At 40.6% G+C, this 27,463-nt stretch overlaps 1 protein-coding gene across 1 annotated transcript in view; it reads right to left on the reverse strand.

The window, feature by feature from the left end:
• Positions 1–1,749: 1,749 nt before the first annotated feature.
• The window catches only part of FNDC7 (fibronectin type III domain containing 7), a 42,267-nt gene continuing 16,553 nt past the window's right edge, over positions 1,750–27,463 (reverse strand). Inside the window, exons 5-12 of the mRNA XM_006865979.1 lie at positions 22,905–23,165; positions 17,357–17,611; positions 15,324–15,581; positions 13,564–13,818; positions 11,607–11,861; positions 9,922–10,182; positions 5,848–5,877; positions 1,750–1,813 (exon numbers count right to left, since the gene is read on the reverse strand). Coding sequence (XP_006866041.1) covers positions 1,782–1,813; positions 5,848–5,877; positions 9,922–10,182; positions 11,607–11,861; positions 13,564–13,818; positions 15,324–15,581; positions 17,357–17,611; positions 22,905–23,165 — 1,607 coding nt within the window. The 3' untranslated portion in view covers positions 1,750–1,781. The remainder of the gene's footprint in view (positions 1,814–5,847; positions 5,878–9,921; positions 10,183–11,606; positions 11,862–13,563; positions 13,819–15,323; positions 15,582–17,356; positions 17,612–22,904; positions 23,166–27,463) is intronic.

The following is a 27,463-nucleotide window of genomic DNA, read 5'->3' on the forward strand; positions in this document are numbered from 1 at the left end:
CAGGATTCTATGATTTCAATTATGGGTAATTGTTAGTAGGATTAATTGTGATGGTCAAAACTGTAATTGTAGAAGATATGTAACTAAAAGAAGGGAGTAATTATCTTTCATTTCAGGAACAGGTGATCCCAGAACCATCAAGAAGGAAGAGCACGAGTAGAGCTTGGGATCCCTGCCTGGAAACGCAGCAACAGCAGAGACAGTGGCAGAGGTAGGGACATGAAAAGACAGAGCAGTTATGGACTCCAGGTCCATGGACTAAGTAAGGCTGTGTGCCTATGGGCAGGAGGCTGGTTTGCAGAATATGCCCTTTGGGCATTTAAATGAATCTATATTTTTGTTTTACTTTTATGCATACATCAAATATCTTTCCTTTGTTGATTGGTGACATATAAGATGTAAATGAGGCCAATGCATTTTCAGTTGTATGTGTTTTAGTTATATCATGTTAGGCACAAGTATTGCTTTAATTTTTTAAATTTTATTTAATGACTATGTGTATAGTTTATAGATGCCATGTTGACAAGGGTGGAATGTAATGTTTAGTGTTTTGTGTCAACTCAATTAGACCAGGATTTCCAGAGGTTTAGCAGTTGAGATGTGCTTGTTCCCATGGTGATGAAACTTAATACAAGCATAGTTTCATGATGAGTGGCTATGAACAGCCAATCAATTAAAGGGATGCTTCCTTGGGGTTGTGGCCTGCTCCCAATATAATGGACACGCAGGAGGAACTCACTCTCTTGCTCTTCCCCTGGGGACCTGGGACTCTACAATGGTAAAGATAATAAACTTATCTTTATATACATATGCATATATATGTTTTAATGGTTTTGTTTATCTAGAAAACCTGGCCTAAGACAGTGGTCTTGTTTTATTGTCTTTAATTTCAGCCTGAACTTACATATGAGCAATTGATGATCTGTTCTATATCAGCCCCTGTGTTGGATGATGATATTGAGCTTCTCCATCATCTCTTCCCACAGATGTAGTCAGTTTGATTCCTCTGTATTCCATCTGGTGAGGTTCATGTGTATTGTTGCCATTTATGTTGTTGATAAAAGTTATTTGCAATGAATTAATTGTTGGTCTTGCAAAATTCTATCATACAATCTTCAGCATTGCTTTTGTCACCAAGAGCATATTTTCCAACTAGATGCACTGATATGGATTAGAATGCAAAAATTTGGAAACAAAGAGGAAGGAGTGCATTCAAGGGTTAAAAAGTAAATTGCTAAAAGCCTTATAGGTTTATTAATGTATGTGTGGATTTACAAAAAAATGTTTTTATTGTTACAACTAAGTACATGTATATTTTCATTAAAGATGAATTTCTGCTAAAAATGACACAAAAAATATATATACAGTCATTTTGGCATCACCTCTAATGGTGTCACCTGATGCAATCTACACCTCTGCATCTCCCTGGTGATACCAGTTTACATGATCACTCTGGCAGCCTTACAGAGGATTTCCTGTATTTCTGGATCCATTTGTCTCCAGAGCTGTCATTACAGCAGATCTTGAACTCCTATGCAGGGAAAGATATACTGGACCTTGTCTTCTGGTAGTAGAGTCAAGAGTTGAAGGCCAAAGGTACTTTTCTTATACTAGAGGCATTTTATGTTCCAATACTTCATTGCCGTCTCTAATCACTAACAATTGAGACAACTCTGCAAAAGAAGTGAGAAGAATTAATATATGTATGTTTTTCTGCTGAATCACACAAATGCAATTTAAAGTACTCACTTATCAAGTCTTTTTATCCAAGGCTTACTGTATCAGTCTGCATTTCTCTTTCCTCTGTAAATCACTGAAAATAAGCGAGGGAGGTGGTAAGATGCATTAAATATGCACATAAAATCTTACAAAAAATTGAAAACCCTCAAATTCTCTGAGATTCATGTTAGTACTTTGATTTGAAGCACTTCCCCCCCACCCCAGCACTTCACAGCAAACAAGCAGGAAATTAACACAATCTGAACTGTCTGAGAAACCCAATGCCATCAAGTCGATTCTGACTTACAGTGATTTCATAAGACAGAGTAGAACTGCTCCTTAGGGTTTCTGAGACTTGAAATCTTTACAGTAGCAGACAGCCTCATCTTTATCCCATGAAGTGACTGGTGAGTTTGAACTGCCAGCCTTGAGGTTAGCAGCCCATTGCTTAACCCACTACACCCCCAGGACTCCTTAAACCGTTTAAAAGATAATAAGAAATGACTAACTGACAAGATGATCTCTTCTTGCTTCATGAAATGAACCTTCCCCAAGATTCTCATTGAACTCAGGCTACTGATTCTGGACAACTCCCAGGCCAACTAGTTTTTTTTACCTTTGGGAGATCCAAAATTTAATTGATTTGGGGAGTTGTTAGGGAGAAAATAAACATGTGCAACTGCTGAAGAAATGACATGGAGGAAACTTCCTTCAAGTCCCCTTTCATGTGTAGGTAATAATGCAGACAAAATGATGGATGGCCACATAGAATGAAGCAAGGCACAGAACCCTGCTTGTCTACCTCTTGCTAAAACTCTGTTTCCTCAAATAGATTGTTTTCCCTCTTTCTTTCAACTAGCATCAAGTTGTCAGCATTAAAATAGTTTCCTTAAATTAGAACCATGACATTCAAACATTAGTATGTATCAGAAGGACTTGTTAAAATAAAGATGCTTGGGCTCCACCGCTTAGTAGATCTGAGTTATGGCCTCAGAAATTGTATTTCTAAGAAGCTACCAGATGATGCAGATGCTATTGGTACAGGGGCCACACGCCAAGAGCTACTGACTTAGGGTATCATGAGGACTAAGGTTAAAATGCAAGCATCTTACTTGGAAGTAGGACATTAAGACATTAATATGAGTGCATAGTAATGGGGATTCTGGTGTGGCATTGTAGGATAAGCACAGGACCACAAGGAAAAATGAAGGTAGCTGGAGACACAGGAAGGAATGCAAGAGCGAATAGAGGTAATGGTTTGACAAACATTTTTTTTTAAGTGCAATAACTAACAAAATCTTACGGAAGGCCAATGTATAATATACCACCATTCTCCAGGGATTTCCCAAGGCACATCTATTATTCTCTATTACACTTCTATAACTTTTAATTGGAAACACCAGTTAAAATCCATGACAATATTGGAAGGGCAGCATGGTGGCTTTGTAGGATAAACACTGGACTGCGAGCCACAAGGTTGGCAGTTTGAACCTACCAGTCACTCTGAGGGAGAAAGATGAGGCTTTCCCACCTTAGAAACCCTATACAGGGTCACTATAAGGAGCCCTGGTAGTGTTGTGGATTAGAAATGAGCTACTAACCGAAAGGGCTACTAACCAGCCACTCTGAGACAGAAAGGAGAGGCTTTCTGCATCTGTAAAGGGTTACAGTCTCAGAAGCCCTATACAAGGTTACTACTAGTTGGAACCTACTCGATGGCACACAACCACTACCACCATGAGTCAGAACTGACTCAACAGTATTGAACAAGATTGGAAACAGGTCTTCAGAATGTAGACCGAGGCCCACGTACATTTTGCTTAAAACCAGGCTCATGGCCACTAGATCTGGGAGATTTTTAAAATATTTTTTTGTTTGTTTGTTTGTGATTTAAAAGTTTCCTCATAGCATGTTTTGATAGACTTATCTGTTTCCTTATAGATACCGGAAACAAAATCCCTTTAAACATTAATAGTGGTGTGGTACTGTGGGTTAATGCGCCAGACTGCAAAGCTGTTTGAACTGCAAGGTCGTCGATTCAAGCTCACTAGCTGCTCCTCAGAAACCCTATACAGGGTCATTATGGGTCGGAATCAACTCAATGGCACTTAACAACAGCAACACTTGTTTCAGAACTGCAGTTGGGCAGGTCTTGGAAAGTATGTATCTTGGTCTGCTCAGAGAATCAATGGACCAGAAGAAGAATGGGATCCAAGCAGAGGAAAAAGACTCCAGGCCAAACTCCTGAAGGAAGAAGAAGGGGTTGAATGCAGAACTGGCCCAGACGATGAGGCTGTTCTGTGGGAGGCTTCATTCCCACTCTCTGAAACCAGTCATACCTGACTAAAGTGGTCTGTAGTTTGGGGCTGACACACACACTCACACAGCTCCATGAGGTCATTTCTAGAATAGCCTCCTCCCTGGAGCACCAAGAATAGCATGGATAGCATCAGCCCTGAGCAAAACTGAGGAGGCAAAACGGGTGATCTTTACTGTCACTCCACTTCAGCATCCCCTTTCCCCTCTGGACATACCCACCTAACCTATGAAGTAGGCAGACATCTGAGCTCTCTGCAGACTCACTGGCTACTAACAGTGCAGTCAGACCAGCAGCACGGCCAGCACTAGCATCCCTGGGACCTTGTGAGATGTGCAAACTCTCAGGCCTTCCCCAGACTTGCTGAAGCAAAATCTGCATGGAAGCAAAAAGGTCCATGTGCAATAAAGTTCGAGAAGCACTACACTAAAGACAGTAGTTCTTAACCTGAGAAGCTTCTAAAATTCTCAGGCTTTTCTCTCCATGTGCAGAAGAAAGGAGAGGGATAAGAATTTAAAGATGTTTGGAATCAGCTAGTCCAATGGACCAATAGAACATGTGAACATCAGTCACCACAACCCTGAGACCAGAACTAGTTGGTGCCCAGCTACCATGGCCAACTGTTGTAAAAGGGATCACATTTGAAGGTCTTAGATAGTGTGGGGAAAAATGTGGACCAAAACTCAAAATTATTTTAAATAAAGAAAAGAAAAAAGATTGGACTTACAGGTCAGAAAGAGACTGAACGTGCCTGAGAGTATGACCTGACAACAGTTCAAGTTGGAACAGGCCTCACCCTCATGGTCCAATTGAAAGTCAGGCAGTAGACAAGTATGTAGTGGGGGCAACAGCACTAATAAGATCTGCTCACTATGGAACAGTAAATCTTTCAAGATCAAAAGGACAAAGTTGAAAAGGAATGAGCAGGAGGGTGGAATGGGGCTAAGAACCATAGGGAGGAAGTGGGATAACTGCTGTTGCATGGAGGGGATTGCAATCACTGAGATGAAACAAAGCATCTGATTTGTTGAAAGTCAAGTTGATGACCTTCTCTGTAAAACTTCACTCAATTCACAATAAAAAGTAAAAAAAAAAAAGCACAGACTTTATACCCAGATCAATTAAATCAAACTTTGTGGGGATGGGCTCAGTTATCAGTTGTTTTTAAGCTCTTAGAGTGATTCCAAGGTAAAGCCAGAGTTGCAACAACCACTTTCTAAAGCACAATAAATTCATGGATTACAAGCATCCAACTCATACTTGTCCCTTAATGTTATATAAATTTGCCCTTACTTTGAAATGAACCAACCCCTGCTCAGGACAAATTCACTGTCATAATCACCTTCACTTGTTTCACATTCTAAAGAAATGTTAAATAAATGAATAGGCTTCTAGTCTTTTCTTACACTAAAGTAAGGCTAAATAAGAACCATATGCACCTGTTCCAGCTTATCTACAAATTTGACTTAAAGATACACATAAGAACTGATCACACTTATAACCTGGGGACTGTCTTTATGAAAGATTCAACAGCTGCTCCTCTGAGGAATATTTACATTTTCCTGGAAGACTGAAAAGACTTCAGAATCCCTGGGAGTTCATCTCAACTGGCAAAACCTGAGGGGAGGTACTATAATTAAAGGAAAAGGGAGTGTTGAGGAGGAGTGACAGAAACATCTCACATCACAGAAAGAAAGCATTTGTCTTTCAGACTAATTGAAGAGTCAACTTTGATCCCAACTTCATTAAGTCATCCCAAGATGCAACAACAAAACAGCCCTCCTATTTCACCCAGGAGAAAAACAACTTACCCATTCCAAGTGTACTGCCAGAGCAGGTTACTGTAATAAATAAAAACACAAGCATTTAAAATATATTCTTTAATCTACTCAAGATGATAAAGATACAATTTAAGACAGAATAAAAGGAGAGTTGTGATTGTTAAGGTTTTGTGTCAACTTGGCTGGGCCTGGATTCTCAGTAGTTGGGCAGTTAAGGCATATAAAGGACCCTGCCCCCAAAATGATGCTGAATAAAGTCCTGCTTAAGCTTTGGTCTCCTGAAAGCTTAAATCTTTGCTACACCTAAAGGCCCTCCCTCCCGTAGTTTCTGTTTTCCAGAACATCTCCATAATTCCACCCATTAAAAGCCCACCAAACCTCCCATTCCTGAATCCTCCCATTACTGTACCTGGGACTGCACCACCTTAAATACACCAGTCTGTAAGGTACGAATGGACTCTCTGTCTCTCTTGACTTTGAGTTCCCCCTCCCAGGTTTATTCTCAATAAACCTGCCTGCTGTTGAAGTCACGTTTCCCTCCTCATCTCTTTCTTTCTTATTTCTTACAGCATAGTAATCCCCCATGATGAGATCTAATACAATGTAATTACCCCCTATGATGTGATCTGATGTGATTCTCCTGATCTGATGTAATTATTCTATGTTGTAAATTCTCACTTCTTTGATGATAATGAGCTTGGACACAACCTGCAGGATTAGGTTATATCTTGAGTCAATCTCTTTTGAAATATATAAAAGATTACACAAAGAAAGCTCAGAGTGACCTACTGCCACCATGAAAGTAGAGCTAGGAGTGGACCTGGAGTCCCTGCAGGTCTACAAGAAAAGACTAATGCCAAGACACATGGAGATCTTCAAGGAATGTTGGGCCTATAGATACTAAAAGGAGACAAGGACCTCTCTCCAAAGCGAGTGTTCTAAATTCAGACTTATAGCCTCCTAGTGGAGCTGTGGACTAATGCGTCAGACTGCAAAGTTGTTTGAACTGCAAGGTCAGTGGTTCAAGCTCGCCAGCTGCGCCTTGGAAACCCTCTACAGGGTCAGTATGGGTCGGAACCGACTCGATGGCACTGAACAACAACAAACTGTGAGAGAATAAATTTCTCTTTGCTATTTCTGTTATAGCAGCGCTAAAGAATTAAGACAAGAGTGAAACAAAGAATTAGAACCAGCTTGAGTGATACTTACTATCAATGTGACCTTCACCAAGTCACTTCACCTTTCTATGTCTCAGTTTAGTATCTGTAAAGTGGTAACGATGTAAGACTAACAATGCCACCTCCATAGGGTTGTTACAAGGATTAACCAAATTAATAAATATAAAGCTTTTAGAATAGTGTCTGGCACAAAGCACTAAATAAACACTGGTTGTTATTATCATTTTGAGTTTTTTCCTGATTTCCAGAATAAGCCATCATTGATGGTGGTGGTATGCCGTGGAGTTGATTCTGACTCACAGTGACCCTCTATAGAGTTTCTGAGGATGTAAATCTTTACTAGAGCAGAAAGTCTCATCTTTCTTCTATGGAGTGACTGGTGGATTTAAACTGTTGGCCTTATGGTTAACAGACCAGCTCGTAATCCACTATGCTACCAGGAATCCTTGCCATCACTAATATTACCACTCAAATGAAACAAACAAAAAAAAAGCATCTCCCAAATGCATGAATTTTACCAGGGAAACAGTAATGGTGGTGTGGTACCTTGAATTTATTTGATATGGCTTTTCTATCCAATGACTTAATTCCCACCAAATAATTCCACTGTATAGGAATCTGCCTTGTGGTGGTTTTGGGTTTGATTCTCCATCCTCCCTTGTGAAGCCAGAGGAAGTCAGAGATGCCCTACACATGGTTTTTGCAGTTTAATCCCCACACTTACGTCTAGGTACCCAAGCCTTACTAAGGTGAAGTGGTTTCAGACTTGAGATGGTACCCCACCAAAGACTATTCAAATTCTAACTAAGCACTTCTGGTGGCTGTCAAACATCAGAGGAATGATTCTCTAATTGTTTGAATTGTGCTCCTGTGAAACAGGAGAAAGAACATTTACTAGTTGTATGATTATAGGAAAGCACGTTAAGTGCATCATGTATTTAGTCTTTCTCTTTAAAATTTAAAAAATATGTTTGGCACCAGCTATGAGCGGGTATAATGGTTAAAAGCTCAGCTGCTAACTTAAAGATTTGGCAGTTGGAACCCACCAGTGGCTCCACAGGAGAAAAGCTCTGTTTCTGTAAAAATTATAGCTTTGGAAAACCTGGAGCAATTCTACTTTGTCATATAGACTCAGTATGAGTCAGAATCAACTCTATGACACCTAACAACAATGACATTTGCCAACTAGTATGATAGATACCACACATTCAACTTATAATAACATTGTTAGGTGCCATTGAGTCATTTCTGAGTCATAGCGACCTTATGCACAACACAAGGAAACACTGCCCAGTCCTACGCCATCCTCACATCTGTTTTTAGAGTAATATGGTGTGGTAAAATAAGGGTGCTGTACGGTCATAAAGTAACACAATTTCATCAGTGTCCTACAATGATAACTCTGGGAATAATACAGAGGTTGAAGTGAAGGAAGAAAGATAGGACTGGTTCAGTCATCTAGGGACAAGGTGTTGACTGTAGCGATGGGAATGAAGAGAAGTTGGATTTCATCAAGGAGGTGAACATGATAGGACTTGGAGACTACTTGGAAAGACATAGAAGGTGAGGGAAATGAAAGCTGACTTAGGGTTTTCAGCTTTTGTACCTGAAAGAAGGATGATGAAAGGAATACCAGAAACATCAGGAGAAGATCAGGTGTTCAAACACTGGAGTTTAAATTCTTGAGACATCATCTTCAAGTAGAAGAGTCAAGTTGGAATTTGAATTTAGAAATTAAGAGAAAGAGACGGGCTGAAGACAGAGATTTGTAACCCTTGAAGCCTCAGTTAATCCATTTATAATTTGGAGATAATAAAATCTGTTGAACCTACCTCAAAGAATTATTTTGAGTATTCAATGAGAATGTGAAAACACTTGATAAATTACAAAATATTGTATGAATGTGTTAGATTATTGATAGTGTTCTTTAGGTTTCTCTGCCTAAGACCTCATTGTCACCCCTCAAGAACCTATTCCTGTTCTTCCCACAGCTGGTCCTGTGGAGAAATTAATGAACAAAGAACCAGAGCAGGATAGCCAAGGACACGAGAACAATCTCTCAGGAGGAGCTGGCCTGACTCCATCATAAGACTCATCTTGACCCCTTGTGTCACCAACAAATAATTGGAATTTTTAGATCCTAGTTATCAGTAAGAGAAAGATGAGATGCTGGGAGTTCAAGCAGTCTCAATGGCAGTAGAGTTTTGTTGGTTTGGTTCTCAATACAGTTTTGTGAGCTGATAGTTACCCCTTTTCCTGTGCCTACCTGCAAAGTTCTAGGGCCTCATCATCTGATCCCTTTTATTTTAGGATGATATGAAAAGTGGATGACAGAGCCCTAGGTGATGCAACAGCGGGGGTTGGAATAAAAAGCAGGAGCATTGCTCATGTGTCTGCCAGCTTTGGGGAGATGGCAGTTGCTGACAGCCATGCCTTGTGATCACAGGCTGTCTGCCCACTCACATTTCCAAACCTAGATTATGATTTATCATGGAGTTTTTTTTCTGAGCCTCCAACTCGTCTTGTGTCATATCTTGGAATCTGTGAAAATAAAGGTTCAAGCCCCTCAATTTCCAACACCCCATATGTCTGTCATTATCGCTAAGACTGTGTTCCAAATCTATCCTCAAGTCTCAAAGCAGAGAGCCATTTGTAATTAGCCTTACTATTTTAGCAGAAAGCATCTGGCCCTTTTTCTGAAGGGGAAGAGAAGGCCATGGAAGGGGGAGTACCCCTAAATCAAATGATAAGAAAGCATCCTAATTCCAAAGAAGTTTTGGGTCCCCTGAAGCCAGAATCGGCCTGGAAAGTTTTAGGCTCTTTTCCTTTTTTCTCCATACATAGCAAATAAGGTGATTGCACTGAGTCTTCATTCACAGATCTAGTTAGGGGTTGGTTTTAAATGAAAGGGCATAACTTGCTCTACCTGAGTATATTTTTTTAGGACAGAAACTAAGCTTCAGTCCTGTTTCGGAGACTGGAGAGACCATCACAGTATACACATCTCCACAGGGTATCTCTGTGATATCACAAAAGCTGAGGCTGGAGCGGGGGGCACAGGTGAAGATGCCCTTGGAGCCATAGAGGTCAGTGCTATAGTTGGCAGAACCCCTGGAGATTTGCCAGTAGATCCGGATACCATTAGGACCCAGCCTGTATAATTTCACTCCCAAAGGACAGCAGGCACCTGAAGAATACAAATAAAAGAACAGCAACAAAAAATCCTTTACTACTACAGAGAAACAATATCACTAGCTACTATACAGCTGACGCCAACAAATGTTAACACCATGTTTGTTAGAGTAGAACTGTGAATCCAAGAGATTTCAATGGCTGGGTTTTCCGAAGTGGATTGCTAGACCTTTCTACCCAGGTACCAACCTTTTAGTTAGCTGGTGCCAAGTGTGTTAACTATTTGGACCACCTGGAAACGCCATAGGAAAACAATATTAGTAATCTATTACAAATAATATGATTAATTTGAGTAAAATTTGAAGAGGTACCCAAATTCTTTCTGAGGTAGGCTACCTGATGAAAAATGCACATGTCTGGGTGGGGTGGGCATGCCTTTTAAATCAAGAACAATGGTGATTAAAAAGGTGCACACCTGGCAGATGCTCATTGTACATGACTCAAACTGTAGACATCAAATGCACATACTTTGGCAGGATCTTTCTAATACTCTAGGTTCATGTCATTTTAGTGGGATTAAATTGAACTAAATTGAATTATAAACCAAAAACACTCAGTTGCTGTCAAGTCAATTCCAGTAGGTGACAACCCCATGTGCACCAGAGCAGAACTGTGATCCATAGGCTTTTCAGTAGCTGGTGTTTTCAGGCCAGGTCTTTCTTTCAACTCAACCCTCTAACCTTTCTTTAAGCAACCCAGTGTGTTACCTGTTTGTACTACCCAGGGACTCCTATAGTTAATTATAGTCAAGACCCAGGTTTTTTTTGTGTTTTTTTTTTAAGATCCAGTTTTACTGAAGTAGGTAGCATAGGGAGTTCTGGTGTGGTACTGTAGGATCAACACTGGACTGCTAACTGCAAGGTCAGTGGTTCAAACTTACCAGCCAGCCACTCCTTGGAAACGCTACATAGGGTCGCTATGAATTGGAGTTTACTCGATGGCAGTTTAACAACAAGAGCAATAGGTAGCATAGCACCCTGCAAGCAGTCACTTATGCAACAAGCAGATTGGTCCACATTTCATATGTGCTAGCTGATTTTGTTGTTTTGTTAGGTGTCATGGATTTGGTTCTGACTCTTAGTGACCCAGTATAGGATTCCCAAGGCTATAAATCTTTATGGGAGAGGAAACCTCATCTTTCTCCCAAAGATCTACTTGTGAGTTTGAATATCCACCAGTGCTTCTCTGATTAGATGCCTTAAAAAAAAAGCAATGCAACTTGTTTATGTGCTTGATTGCTTTGACGTTCAAATCCACCTAGAGGTGCCTCAGAAGAAAACTCTTAATAACTACTTCCAGAATAATCGGCCCTTAGAAACCCTATGGAGCACAGTTCTACTTTGATACACATGGAGTTGCCATGAGTCAGAACTGATTTGGCAGCAAGTGGCTTAGAGCTGGAGTTCAGAATTTACTTACTAGAGGAGTAGCTTTGGAAGGCACAATCTGCAGTCAGCCCAGTAGCACTAATTGCTTTCAATGCCACTGTGTAATTGACACCACACATGATGCATCCTATCAGGCAGTGGTTCTCATGGGTGTGGCACTTAGACTGTCCAGCACGTGACTCCAGCACTGCCACATAGGTTTGGGCCCCTGTCCCAATATTCCAGCTCACGTTGGTGACCGACTGGGTGACCTGAGTTACTGTCAGACCAGCTGGACAGCATGGCACTTAAATGAGAAAAAAGAGAAAGTATCAAACTTCACTCCAAATGAGGGTTGTTTGGGGTGGGGTGTGGGGAAGGAAACAATCAACTATCAATGATGCTATAGTGCCTATGTTTCGTTCAATAGCGTGAATGTTTGAATCCTTCAATTGTCAATCAATATGTCCACCCTTCTTTTTTTCCTCTGTAATATGACTGTAGATTCTGGGTGATTTTTTCCGAAAAGGCAGAGCACAAATTAGTCATTGGATATTGTGAGGGCTCACCCAATTTGTTTCTTTAGAATATGAAAAAAATTATTTGTTAGTCCCTAACTTATTCAATTCCAGTTGGGAATTTCAAAGTATCAGAGTATTCACTTCTACTTCTTCATAACTTCTGCAATAAAATATATTTCATCTTTCTCACACATACATCATTCATTATAAAAACCTGAGATATTCTTAACCACCTCTGATACTGTATGTATATATAATTAAGTCTCAATGTTTCAGGGATCCAGATCAAAGGTGATCGGGAATCTTCCTGGGTGTATGTTTGGCATTGCTGTTTAATCTGCTGCTTTTCAAGTTTTTCAACTTTCGTAGTTTGAGGTGACTTCTTTCCAACTCCTCCATTGTATATAAGGGAAAATGATGTCCAAAGGCTTCAAATGATTTCAATTTCATCCACACACAAAATTATATATGCTGAGGCAAAAATAGCTTTCTTTTATGGAGCTCTTACAGTGTATCAGGGACTACGCTAAGAGCTTGATCATGGTGGTGGCAGTTATGTGGAATCGGATGATTCATAGCAATCCAGTGTAGAGTTTGCAAAGCTGTAAATCTTTACAGGAGCAGAAAGCTTTATCTTTATCCCGTGGAACAGCTGGTAGTTTCGAAATACTGACCTTGAGGTTACCAGCCTGACTCTTAATCACCATGCTACCAGAGCTCCTTAAGAGCTTGATTGTTGTTGTGGTCAAGTGCCGTTAAGTTGGTTCCAACACATAGCAACCTGTAAGGGTTTCCAAGGAGCAGCTGGTGAGCTTCAACCGCCAGCCTTGCAGTTCAAAGCAACTTTGCAGTCCAGAGCATTATTAACCCATTGCTCACAACCATACTATGAGACCATTATTCTTCATGTACTGATCTGGAAACTGAAGTTCAGAAAGCATTTTTAAAGAAACACTTGCAAGTGTGGAGTAAAATAAATCAATAATAAACCAGCTTATTTAGTTACTTGTTAGCTGTGCTGATAGACTAAGTTGTGGAGAAATAGGAATTCAAAGAAATGATTTTAAAAATCAGTGTATGCCACCTTTGGTGCCAGTGGTTATGAACACATGATTTGTCTAATGATCACTTTATATAACCTGTGTACAAATGTGAAAAGTTTTTCTTCTAAGACTGTTGTTGTGGTTGTTAAGTACCGTGGAGTCAATTCCAACTCATAGTGACCCTGCACAGGGTTTCCGAGGCTGTAAATCTTTACAGGAGCAGAAAGCCTCATCTTTCTCCCACGGAAAGCTGGTAGTTTCGAACTGCCGACCTTGAGGTTAGCAGCCTGATTCGTAAACACTCTGCTACCAGAGTTCCTTCTTCAAAGACTAGGACTCTTAATAACAACACACATAGAGCAGATCCAGTAAGAAAATTCACATCTTAGAACAATTTCTAAGGACCCTACTGAAGCAAGTGTTCAGGCTGGTGCTTGCTACATACCTGTTTCCAGGGGTACACTGTAGCTTGGCAGGCTCCATCCTGCCTGGGTTTCAGCCACAGCAGTGAGGGAGAACCCTGAACCACAGGGCAGGCCCACCAGGGTGCAGGACTCCCCCTGGCTGCTGCACTGATACAGCCCTTTCTCCCCTTGGGCAGTCACCGTGTAAGTGGCATCATCATTAGTGGATCGCCAGTGCACATTAATCTCGGAAAATGCATCCTTCGAAACATTTTTTATTTCAGGGCTACAAGGAGCTAAGAGAATTGAGATTATTAATTAAAAGAACACGAGTTAAAAAAAAAAAAATCATCCCCACTAAATAGTTTTCCTCTTGTCTAGATGGGTCTGGTTAAAAGAGATGGGGATAAGATTCTTTTGATTCAATAGTGAATAAGTGTTATCATGACTGATTGTGACTCTCACAATTGTAAAGGTAGAAGTTTTGTAACAAAAACAGGGGAGTAGTTAATCTTACAGACTAGAAACAGAGGACCCTAGGATCATCAAGGGAGAAGAGCACAAGTGGAATGCGGGACCTTATCCAGAGAAGCAGCCACACCAGAAATGGAGGCAGAGATGGGGACATGGAGAGAGGGAGCAGCTGAAGACTCTCTGTTGTTTTTTGTTTAGATTCATGGAAAGAGAGGGACTGAAAGCTGGTGGCCAGGAGGCAGACTTGCAGAATGTGCCCTTTGGTGGTTTAAATTATTATATATACCTGAGTGTTTAAAAAAAAAAAAAAAAAAAAAGAGCTAAAATGACTAGAGAGAAATACTGTTAACTGATGGTACATTGAAGAGATTATAACCATTGTAATGAAACAAAGTATATGATTTGTTGAATGTACAATTGATGCTCTGCCCTGTAAACTTTCACTCAATTCACAACACAAACTTAAAAAGAAAAAAAAAGCATAAGTCAAAATATCACATGTGCCATTTAACCTAAAACTGACTATTTTTTCTCATTCCCTTTAACCATACCATACACATAGACTAAATTCATAGAACTTTTCTGTGGAAAATTGTTGGCACTGACATGGTATTGGATTTTTATAGTGATGGGTTAGCTAGAAAATGTTTGAACTCCAAAACCCAAAATAAATAAGACAAAAATTTAGTCTACATCGTCAAAGTGTAAATATACGGCAGGCCTTCCAAAGGCAGGAAGAACTAAATGGCTAATATGATCGTTGATGAAACCTTCTAGTCTCCCTCCTGTCTCCTTTTTTGTTTTGTCCCCTGTCCCACTCTCCTCCTTTCTTTTGCCTCTCCTTAGTCCAACAGGGACTCTCTTGATACCCACAAAGAGTGAGCAATAGGATTTAACTTTTTTATATGTCTTGCTGAATGTTCATCCTCAGGGACATATAACCAGCTGCTGTTGCATCATCTTTGACTCATGGCAACCCCATGTATGTCAGAGTAGAACTATGCTTCACAGCATTTTTAATGGCTGTTTTCTCAGCAGGCCTTTGTTCCAAAGCTTTTCTGAGTTGACTCCAATCTCCAAATTTTCAGTTAGCAACTCAGTGTATTTACCATCTGCACTATTCAGTGTTGTTAAGTGCCCGTTGAATCAGCTCCAACTCATAGCAATCCTATATAGGGTTTCCAAGGAGCTGCTGGTGGGTTTGAACTGCCAACCTCATGTTAGCAGTCAAGTGCTTATTCTACAAAGCCATACCAGAACTCCCTGAGGCACATAAGTGGGGTGAGTCATTCAGACATCTACAAATGAAGTCAGAGCTGTACCATACCTGTGGTTATCAGTTGTGAAGTACATGACATATTGCTGCCCCGGACTTCGCTGAAGGAATACACTGTGATGTTGTATTTGGTATCACAGTCTAAAGCTGAAAGGGTGCAAGCAGGGGCAGTATCATTGCACTCAACCACAATATACCCATCTGTAGCCCGCGTTTCATAGAGTTCAGCACCACGAGCAGGAGACCACACGATCTGTACTCTGTCACCAGACACCAACACCGGGTTAATGTCACTAGGACAACAGGGAGCTGAAAGCAAGAGCAGAAACTGGAGGTCAGTCCAGCCCAAAGTCACCAGAGGGAGACACTGAGATCCTGACCTCCCCTTGCACAGAGCCTCTCTACCACCGCCCTCCCAGATTACTGCAATAACCTCCTTCACGCCTGTCCAGCTTCAATCTTGGTCTAACATCCACTCCATAGAGGAAGACTCTTCAACATGATACTCAGGTCAATGAAAGCTGCATCCAGCTACCTATTCAGTTGCATTACTTTCCCTCCCCACCTACCACTATGGCAGATTCCTCAATTCCTACCCCATAGGTACTCTCTCAAAGAAGCTCTGGTAATGTAGTAGTTACCAGTCGGGCTGCTAACCTCAAGGTCAGTAGTTTGAAACTACCAGCCGTTCCGTGGGAGAAAGATGAGGCGTTTTGCTCCCATAAAGATTTATAGCCCCGGAAACCCTGTACAGGTCACTATGAGTCGGAACTGACTCAACAGAACATAACCACCACCACCAAGTACTCTCTCTGTGCCTTGAAGACTCTTGACACCTCTACTCCAATGCCTTCTCTCTTCTGTCTCATAAAATTATATTCAGTCTAACTTCTCAGATCCACATCAGCCTCTGCAGGCACTTAAACAGATAAACGGGAGGAGGGAGGAGAGCATCATTATATTAGAAGATTTTAGATGAGACCCTTACAGAGTCCCAAAGACAAATTCTGATTAAACTTAGCTTGGAGTGTTCTTGTTCCACCCAAATTCCACACATCCTTAATGTACTAATTCAAGGCCACTCTCTCTGGAAGACCCTCTCTATGTTCTTTAGATCCTATCTATCAAGTCTTTTACTCCAAATTTCAGAGGCATCAATTATTTGGATTGCTCATTCTGGTAAACTTTCTTGTAACCAAGCTAATGCTGTCATTTGCATAATTATATGATAGTAATAAGAATACTATATGGTATAGCACTGTAGGATCAACACTGGACTGCAAATTACAAGGTCAACAGTTCAAACCCATCAGTTGATCCTCAGAAACCCTATACAGGGTCACCATGAATTGGAACTGACTCATCAGCACTTAACAACAACAATATTCTCCTTTATAAATGTAATTAATTTCAAGTCATTTACTTCATTTATTCCCATATACCAATCACACTGTGATTAAGTGTTGAGGATGAGAAGATAAGTAAAATACAATCCCTGTTTTATAGAATTTTATGCCTAAGTGTTGTTGTTAACTGCCCAGCTGAGGAGAAAAATTGTAACAGTAATAATGATGCTAATAGAAACAGCTGTATGGTACTTAACCACTTACAAAGACCTTTACAGATTCCTGTCTTTATTATTTTTTGTCCCATGTTGCAAAGGAGAATATTAGAGACTAATTAGACAAGCATCATTAGCCCATCTTACAAATGAGTTAGTGGTCAAGTTAGGACTTAAACCCAGGTGTCCTCCTCCCAAGCCCTCTACATCACAGTCTCTTCACCACTGCATCTGTCACTCTGGTCTCCAGCATCTAGCACAGGACTGAGCTCTGAAATCTTCGGGGAAGTTTCCATTTTTCAGAGCAAGGTTGAACTACTACATTCTTTCCCTTCTAAGCTATAGATTATTGTCAAAATTGCCTACTCTGGAAAGAACTTAAGACAAGAAATTCATTTTCTGTTCTTGACCCTAGAAGGACTCTCAGGTGGTCTATGCAAATCAATGAATACAAGGTGGATCCATTCTACTCCTGAGTTTAGCAAATTCAAAACTCCCTTTGCAAGCATGAAATGTAACTTACCTGTGGTATAATTGAACACATCTCCCAGTGGACTCTGTCCCGCCTTGTTATAGGCAAAAACACTAATAAAGTAAGTGAATCCACACTCAGATAGGAAATTGCACTGGGTGAGGGATGTGTTGCAGTGAACTTCCAAGCCATCATCGCTCTTCACAAAGGCCACATAGTAATCACCCAGTTCAACAGTGGGCCAAGCCACAGAGAGGTGGCCAGGGGGGTCTTCTTGAATCGTCACTCTTCCAGGTGCACAAGCAACTAGGAAATGATAAATAATAAATAGTTGTGAGAGAAGTACAAGAGATTTTCTGGCAGTTTTTCAGAAATTCAAGATAACCTAAATCAGCAACTTGGAGCTTTGTAATGGATTTAATTTGGTACATGACATGCAAAACAATGTACCAGAAGCATTAGGAGATACCCTTTATAAACTCACAGTCAATGACACAAATAGTGAATCAAACTCTGATGACCTGTCCAAACTCTCTTGGTATATGATAAAATAATGGGCTATCAGAGTTCGAGAAGTCATTTTATGATATAGGGATTTTTGTTGTTAGCATCGAAACTACCAGCTGCTCCGCGGGAGAAAGATGAGGCTTTCTACTCCCGTAAGGATTTACACCCTCGGAAACCCTGTACAGGGTCGCTATGGGTCGGAACCGACTCGAAGGCACTTAACAACAACAACAACAATCTCTACAAGAAATGAAACAAACCTTGCCTCAAACATGTAAAGAAACTCCCTGTGGTAATAATATTTGTTGTTGTTGTGTACTGTTGAGTCAATTCTGATTTATAGCAACCCCAAGTATTACACAGTATAAATGACCCAAAGGGTTTTCCTGGTTGCAACCTTTATGGAAGCAGATCGCCAAGTCTTTCTCCATTGGAGCTGCTAAGTGGGTTCAAACTGCTAACCTCACTGCAGCTGAGCACCCACAGGGCTATTTAGAGATAATAATAAAACTCACTGCCATTATGTTCTACTTCCCTCATTGCAGCTTCCCATGTGCTGAAAGACAGAATACATCTTCATGTTCATTGCATCCTCCAGGAAGCTCTTAAACAGACAGTTTAGATACCAGATGGTATGGGCAAGAAACAAATCAAGTAGCATATAAAAGTCAGCAAAAACTAAGACATTCTTAGATGTCTTAACACTTGCTCATATAATATTTGCTAGACTATGTCAGCAACAGACATTGATCACCTTGCTTAACATTACCTATTTTTCTGTGTTAAGGCCAAGACTCATTTATCTGAATCAGCATGGAATAAAGTCTTCTGAAGAAGAATGTATGTAAATTATGTTTATTCTTCTAAGCCCCTGTGCTTCTAAGTTTTTAGTCACCTCTAATGGAAATCTCTCCAAAATAGATGAAATATTTTTAGACCCAAGGAAACACATTATTGTTGTGATTGTTAAGTGCCATTGACTCGGTTCAGACTCATAGAGACCCTGTATAGGGTTTCCTAAGGAGTGCCTGGTGGATTTGAACCACCAACCTTGTAGTTAGTGGTTCAGTGCTGATCCTACAGTACCACGCCTGGAGTTCACCAGGACACACATAATGCCGTCTAAATACAGTTCTATCTTTTATTGATGAGACAAGGTTATTCCCATGATTATGATTGATCAGGTTTTACGTAAACTACCACAGAGCCTCCTAGACCTGTAAGTGTGCAGGACTGTTTTAGCAGTGTTAAACCTTGGCTGCATGTTAGAATCAACTGGGGAGCTTTCACAAACTATTCATGTCAAGATTCTATTCCCAGCAACATTAATGTAATTAGTCTTGGGTGCAGCCTGGGTACTGGGCTTCTATAAAAGCTCCCCAGATACTCTTAATGTACATCCAAGATTGAAAACCACTGGATGATTTCTCCTGCATTGAGTGACTAACATTGAATGACTAAAGCCTCTGTGCTTCTGGAAGTCTGTTTCTTGTCTTCTCCCTGTCAAATACCATGTTCTCATAATCACTCTGAATACACCTTTCATATTCAAGTTATCAAATAATGATAGTTATCAAAATACTGATAGTTATCAAAAGAGAAGTCAACTCACTAAGTTTGTTATATCAGTGATGTGACTTTAGCAATAACTCTAAGAAATTATGGGTATGTCTTAGTTTTCTAGTGCTGCTGAAACAGAAATACCACAAGTGGTAACTTTAAAACAACAAAAAATAAATTGTTTTCTCACAGTTTAGAAAGTAGAAGTTAGAAGGGCTTCCTGGAGGATGCAATGAACATGAAGATGCATTCTGTTTTCCAGCACATGGGAAGCTGCAGTGAGGGAAGTGCAGTGAGTTTTATTATTAGCTCTAAAGAGTCTTGTGGGTGCTCAGCTACAGTTAAGTTAGCTGAAGCTAATTCAAAAACAGCTGCAGCAGTGCATTAAGAGGGAGCTGCCAGAAATTCAAGCTGAATTCAGAAGAGAACGTGGAACTAGGGATATCATTGCTGACCTCAGATGGCTCTTGACTGAAAGCAGAGAGTAACAGAAAGATGCTTACATGTGCTTTATTGACTATGCAAAGGCATTCAACTGTGCGGATCATAACAAACTATAGTTAATTTTGCAAATAATGGGAATTTCAGAGCACTTAATTGTACTCACAGGGAGTCTGTATATAGACCAAGAGGCAGCCATTTGAACAAAATAAGGTAATACTGAAAGGTTTAAAATCAGAAAAGGTGTGTGTCAGGGTTATATCCTTTTACCATATTTACTCAATCTGTATGATGAGTAAATAATCCAAGAAGTTGGATTATGTGAAGAATATGGCATCATTTTGGAGGAAGACTCATTAACATTTTGCAATATGCAGGTGATATAAAAAGGATGCTGAAAGCAAAGAGGACTTGAAATACATAAAGAATACATAAAGGTGAAGATCAAAGATTACAGTCTTCAGTATGGATGGCAACTCAGTGCAAAGAAAATGAAAATTCTTACAACTGGACTAATTAATAGCATCATGATAAATGGAGAAAAGATTGAAGTTGTCAAAGAGTTTAATTTGCATGGATCCACTATCCACAATCAATGCTCATGGAAGCAGCAGGTCAAGAAATCAAATGATGTATTGCATTAGGCAACTCTGCGGTAGAAGACCTCTTTAAAGTGTTCAAAAACAAAGATGCCAGTTTGAAGACCTAACCGAAGCCATGGCATTTTTAATAGCCTCATATGCATGTGAAAAGGAGCTCTGGTAGCATAGTGGTTACAAATCGGACTGCTAACCCCAAGGTCAGCAGTTCAAAACTACAGCTGTTCCATGGGAGAAAGATGAGGCTTTCGGCTCCCACAAAGATTTGCAGCCTAGGAAATCCTGTGCAGGGTCACTATGAGTTGGAACTGAAGCCATAGTACTTAACAACAACAACGTGCATGTGAAAGTTGGACAATGAATAAAGAAGACTATAGAAGAATCAATGTATTTATTTGATTATGGTGTTGGCAAAAAATCCTGAAATTACCATGGACTGCCAGAAGACCAAACAAATCTACTTGGCATAGGAATAAGTACAGTCGGAATTGTCTCTAAAAGTGAGGATTGAGAGACTTTGTTGCTCAGAAAAGTGGAGGATCAATAAAAAAGAGGAAGACCCCAAACAAGATGGATTACATAATGACGACCACCATGAGCTGAAACACAACACCTGTGAGGTTGGTACAGGGCCTGGCAGGGTTGTGTGCTGTTGTGCTCTAAGTTGAAAACAACTTGATGGCACCTAACAACACACACTGATATGGATCCTGGTATGGATCTGTAGGATGAGCACAGGACTGCTAACTGCAAGGTCAGTGGTTCAAACCCACTAGCTAATCCTCCAAAACCCTACACAGGGTCACTATAAATTGGAACCAATTCTACAGCACTTAGCAACAGCACTGATATGGCATCATGAGTTTAGGGGCTAGGATCCCAATTCACATTTTGGAAGGACACAGATTTACTTCATTCCTGTGTAATAGTTTTTAGCTGTTTTCCTCACTGCTCAGAATCTTTTAAACTTGTTAGGTACCAACTTATAGTGACCCTATGCACAACAGAACAAAACACTGCCTGGTCCTGGAGTCCTGGGTCATCTTCACAACTGTCCTCTTTCAGTCCATTATTGCTGACATTGTGTCAATCTGTATAATTGAGGAAATTCTCTTTTTTGCTGACCCCCTTTAAATTTAGCAAAACATAATAATGACATTTTGATAAGGTGGGCATTATTGAAATTATCTGCATTATTATTATTGTTATCATTGTTAGAGGAGTGAAATCAAGCAAATTTGAAATGGAAACCCATTTCTACCACATACTATGGGTACCCTTGGGAAAATTATTTAACCTCTCTGGGCTTCAATATTCTTATCTGGAAAAGATGATGGATCCTGTTTCACTGAGTTGCCACAGGGATTAAATAAAATAATATATTTGTAGTGCTTGGGACAAGGAGCCCTAATGAGGTAACAGTTAAGTACACAGCTGTTAATGAAAATATTGGTGGTTCAAACTCACCCAGTGACTCAATGAAAGTTAAGACTTGGTGATCTGTTTTTATAAAGATTGTTGTTATGTGCTGATTCCAAGTCACAACGACCTAATAAAACAGAACAGAACGGCCCCCAGTGGCTTTTCTAGGCTGTAAACTGGTGTGGCACTGCAGGATAAGCACAGGACCGCAAGGTCGGTTTGAACCACAAGGTTGGTGGTTCAAACTCACCAGCTGCTCCTTGGAAGCCCTATACAGGGTTGCGATGAGTTAAAACCAACTCAACAGCACATCACCAGTCTTTACAATAGCAGATTCCCATGTGTTTTCTCCCCAGGGACATTGGTGGGTTTGAACTACCAACCTTTCAGTTAGCAACCAACTGCTTAAACATTGTGCCACCTAGAAGAACCAATGGGGTAGTTCTATTCTATCACATGGAGTGACTATAAGTTGAAAATGACTCAACAGCACCTGATAGCAACAGCAAAAGTGCTTGGATATAGCAGACTTTTACTATGTGTTAATCTCCAACCTCAAAAACACATGGGTGTTTCTAAACAGCATCAACCACCACATACATGCTTTTTTTGTTTTTTGTTTTGGTTTTTCTGAAAAGAACAAAAACAGGAAATTCCCAAACACATATTCAAAACTATAGACAGTCTACCTTTATCTTTAAAAGTCTATATGAAGCATGACTTAAGAAGAAGAAGTTATCTGTTACTATACAGTTAGAGTTGGGTGAACTCAAACTGAATCTTGGAATTTTACAACTTTTATAAATGAAATAAAAACTCATTGATGAAAAATCTGGACAAGGAGCCAGTAATGCCTAATTTTAAAAGAAATACTTTCTCCAACGCATGAAACCTGGTCTCACTATCCGTCAGACTCTTCAGAATGTCCAACTCTACGCTTTCTTCTAACCCAGGTTTTCATTTTCACTTCCTCCACAGTGTCCTAGAACATCATCTGCTGATATTTATTTCCCTTTGGTAGTCACATGGACTTGCCAGCCCCACAAGTGATTCTATTATTGCTTACATACCACTTTTCAGGGTCACTGCTGAATTAGACTTGCTAGATCCAGCATCATTACTTGCTAAAACTGAAATCGAGTACTCTGTTCCACACTGGAGAGAAGAGATGGTGCAGGAACTGAAGGAAGACGTGCTACAGTTCCGCTCTGAAGAAACACCCAAAGCCATCACGGTATAGTTGAAAGCTCCTTCTGTCGGTGTCCATGAAACAGATGCCTTCAGAGTCTCGCTATCAAAAGAGACTTCAATGTTGACAGGGGCACGAGGACCTACAGTTTTGAGGGAAAAAAATGGTCAAGCTTTTATAGTAGCCTCAAGAATTCAAGTATGATTTGGCGTAACAATGTTGCTGGGCTTGGGGGATGAGGGACCATGATAGTAGACAATTGCAAGTGTTCTGTGCATAAAATTGGGACTTCGGATGCTTGGGAGCTGCTTCATGGACAAAATACGAGGCTGTCTGCTCCTGTAAAGATTTATTCATGGCTGGAGAATCTTTTTTCTGCTAAAGGCCATTTGGATATTTATAACATCATTCGCAGGACATACAAAATTATCAACTCAAAAATTAGCCTGCTATAATGGGATAGCTGAAACTGTGGTTGCCTTGGCAGGGCCCGACCAAATGATTTTGAGGGCCTTATAGTGGCACTGTGGGTTAATGCACCAGACTGCAAAGCCGTTTGAACTGCAAGGTTGGCAGTTCAAGCTTACCAGCTTCTCCTAGGAAACCCTATACAGGGTTGCTATGGGTTGGAACTGACTCTACGGCACTTAACAACAACAAAAATATGGTCCATGGAGTCCTGGTGTGGCACTGTGGGTTAATGCGCCAGACTGCAAAGCCGTTTGAACTGTAAGATTGGCAGTTCAAGCTCACCAACTGCTCCTTGAAAACCCTATACAGGGTCACTATGGGTCAGAATCGACTCAAGGGCACTCAACAACAACAATAACAATAAGCTGAACGCTCCCCACCCCTGATATATAGTCTTGAAAACCCTATGGAGCAGTTTTACCCTGTCCTCAAGGGTCTCTATAAGTCAGGATGGATTCAATTGCAGTGAGTATGTGGGAGCTGGGAACACTTCTACCAGTAGTTATGCAAACTCATAACTAGTTCTGTGACCTTATCCAGGTTACTTAATCTTATTGTCACTTAATTTTTCCTCATCTGTAAAATTGGTTTAGTAATATCTGTGCCTGTTGTTGTTAAGTGCCATCTAGTCAGTTCCAACTCACAGGGACCCTGTATAGGCTTTCTGAGGAGCAATCTGTGCCTAGCACATAAATATCTGAAAAACAAACTTGTTGCTGTCAAGTTGATTCCAACTCTATGTTACAAAACAGAACTGCTTCATAGGTTTTCTTGGCTGTCATTTTATGGAAACAGATTGTCAATGCTGCTGGTTGGGTCGAACTGCCAACCTTTGTTAATTATTGTTGTTGTTGTTTGTTATCAGGTGCCATTGAGTGGGTTCTGACTCATAGTGATCTTATGCACAGCAGAACGAAACACTGCCCGATCCTGGGCCAGCCTCACTATTGTTGCCATGCTTGAGCCCATTGATGCTGCCGCTTTGCCAATCCATCTCGCCAGGGGTCTTCCTCTTCTTCTCTGACCGTCAACCCTACTGAACATGATATCTTTCTCTAGAGACTGGTCCCTCCTGACAATATGTCCAAAGTATGAGAGACGAGGTTTGGCCATCTTGGCCTCCAAGGAGCACTCTGGCTGCGCTTCTTCCAACAAAGATCTGTTAGTTCTTTTGGCAGTCCTTAGCACTTTCAATATTCTCCTCCAACACCATAACTCAAATGCATCAATTCTTCTATGGTCTTCCTTATTCACTGTCCAGCTTTTGCATGCATATGAGGTTATTGAAATTACCATGGCTTGGGTCAGGCACACCTTAGTCTTCAAACTGGCATCTTTGCTCTTCAACACTTTAAAAAGATCTTGCGCATCAGATTTGCCTAATGCAATACATCATTTGATTTCTTGACTGCTACTTCCATGAGTGTTGATAGTTGACCCAAGAAGAATGAAGTCCTTGACAACTTCAATCTTTTCTCCACTGATAAGAATGTTGTTTATTGGTCCAGTGGTGAGGATTTTTGTTTTCTTAACATACCGAAGGCTGTGGTCTTTGATCTTCATCAGTAAATATTTTAAGTCTTCTTCACTTTCATCAAGCAAGGTTGTATCATCTGCATATCACAAGTTATTAATGAGTCTTCCTCCACATTTTTCTTCATAGAACCCAGCTTCTCAGATTATTTGCTGAGCACACAGGTTGAATAAGTATGGTGAAAGAACACAACCTTGTCTCACACCTTTCTTAATTTTAAACCATTCAGTTTTCCCATGTTCTGTTCGAACAACTGCCTCTTGGTCCAGGTACAGATTCCTCATGAGCACAATTAAGTGTTCCAGAATACTCATACTTTGCAATGTTGTCCATAGCTTGTCATGTTCCACACAATCGAAAGCCTTTGCGTAGTCAATAAGGCACAAGTAAACATCTTTCTGATATTCTCTGCTTTCAGCCAAGATCCATCGGACATTAGCAAAGATATCCGTCATTCCACTGCCTTTTCTGAATCCGGCTTGAACCTCTGGAAGTTCTCTGTCAATGTATGCTTGCAGCTGTTTCTGTATTACCTTTAGTAAAACTTTAATTGCATGTGATATCAAAGAGATTGTCCAATGATTTCCACATTCCAATGGGTCACCTCTCTTTGGAATGGGCATAAATATGGATCTTTTCCATTTAGTCAGCCAGAAAGTTGTCTTCCAAATTTCTTAGCCTAGATGAGTGAGTGCCTCTAATGCTGACTCATTTTCTTGAAAGATTTCAATTTTTATTGCAACAATTCCTGGAGCCTTGTTCTTTGCCAATTCTTTCAATGCACCTTGGACCTATCACTGGCTCTTGATCATAACCTTTGTTAGTAGTCAAGTACAAATCATTTATCCCACTCAGGCCTAGCACATGTTTTTGTTGTTATTGTTAAGTGCTGTGGCATCAGTTCCAACTCATTGCAATTCTGCATAGGTTTTCCAAGGAGCAAATGACCTTGTGGTTAGCAGTCTAGTGCTTATCCTACAGTGCCATACCAGGAGGCTGGGCCTAGCACATGTTGGAGGTTGGTGGTTATGTGCTGTGGAGTTGGTTCGGACTCATAGTGACCCCCGTACAGGGTTTCCGAGGCTGTAAATCTTTACGGGAGCAGAAAGCCTCATCTTCCTCCCACGGAACAGCTGGTAGTTTGGAACTGCTGACCCTGCGGTTCACAGTCGGATTCATAAATGCGACACTACCAGAGCTCCTTGGGCTTAGTGAATAACTGGTGCTAAATAAACAAGTTTTGAATGAATGCAGCATTTGACAAGTACTTGAAAGAATTAAACAAAATTATAAATGTGAAAGGCTAAATGGGCTATGTAGGGATATTATTATTAAGTGACAGTTCAAATAGCCTCTCTATTGAGTTAGCTTCAAAAATAGCCTTTCATTACCCTAATACCTGGTAAGACCTTTCCTGGAAACGTTTAGCAGGAAAATTTGCAGGCAGTAATTGTTTCTAGAGGAGCAGACTTTCTTTCCATTCTGGAAGGAGACAAAGTATCAAGTAAGAAAATTACATAGTCTTTTGTGTCCATCCAAAGCCCTTCCCTACTACATTCTTAGGAAATTTGGCCACCTTTTTCTCCAGGTGTAGCCCCTTGAAAAGCCTGGGGAGTTGTTTTCTTGGGATGGGGAGGACAGAAGTTGGCCTCTTCCAAGAAGCTGGCAGACTTCAGAAAACTGGACATGTATGGGACGTGTATGGAAGCAAACAGAGAGGACCCCATTTGAGGACACTAGGACCCAACTCATTCTCCTTTGGGCAATCCTGACAGTCCCCTTCCCCCACTGCATGGTCAGTGTGTCCGAAGACTGGTCTGCTCTGAATACCTCTTAGCCTTGCAGTGTTTCAGGACAACCTGGTCTTGTTTTGTTTTTACCACCTTAGGAATGCAAGAACCAAGGAAAATGTGTTGATGCTGTTGTTAAGTGTCATTAAGTCAGTTCCAACTCATAGTGACCCGGTATAGGGTTTCTGAGGAGTGGCTGGTAGATTTGAATCACCAACCTTGGGGTTAGCAGTCCAGTGCTTATCCTGTGGCACCACACCAGGATCTCCAGGAAAATTATAGAAAGCTAAATCCTAACTCCCTAAATCTTTTTTGAAAACAGAAAAAGAAATTAAGGGGAAGATTTTAAGCAACCAATTGCACTAGGAAATGGCTTTCCCAGCCCCCAGCCTGATGTCCATACTGCTTCCTCCTATGCCGTGGTGTGCACCCTTCAATCAAAGCACCTACTGCTCTGCACAGCAGCCATCAATACACAGTTTGGTCTCTCTGAGTACACAATCAGTTCTCTGAGGTTTGTTGTTGTTAAGTGCTGTCGAATAGTTTCTGAGTCATAGAAACCCTGTATAAGGTTTCTGAGGAGCAGCTAGTGGGTTTGAACTGCCAACCTTATGGTTCAAACTGACCATGCAGTCCAGTGCTGAT

This window comes from Chrysochloris asiatica, unplaced genomic scaffold, assembly GCF_000296735.1.
Source record: "Chrysochloris asiatica unplaced genomic scaffold, ChrAsi1.0 scaffold00085, whole genome shotgun sequence".
Taxonomy (NCBI): Eukaryota; Metazoa; Chordata; class Mammalia; order Afrosoricida; family Chrysochloridae; genus Chrysochloris; species Chrysochloris asiatica.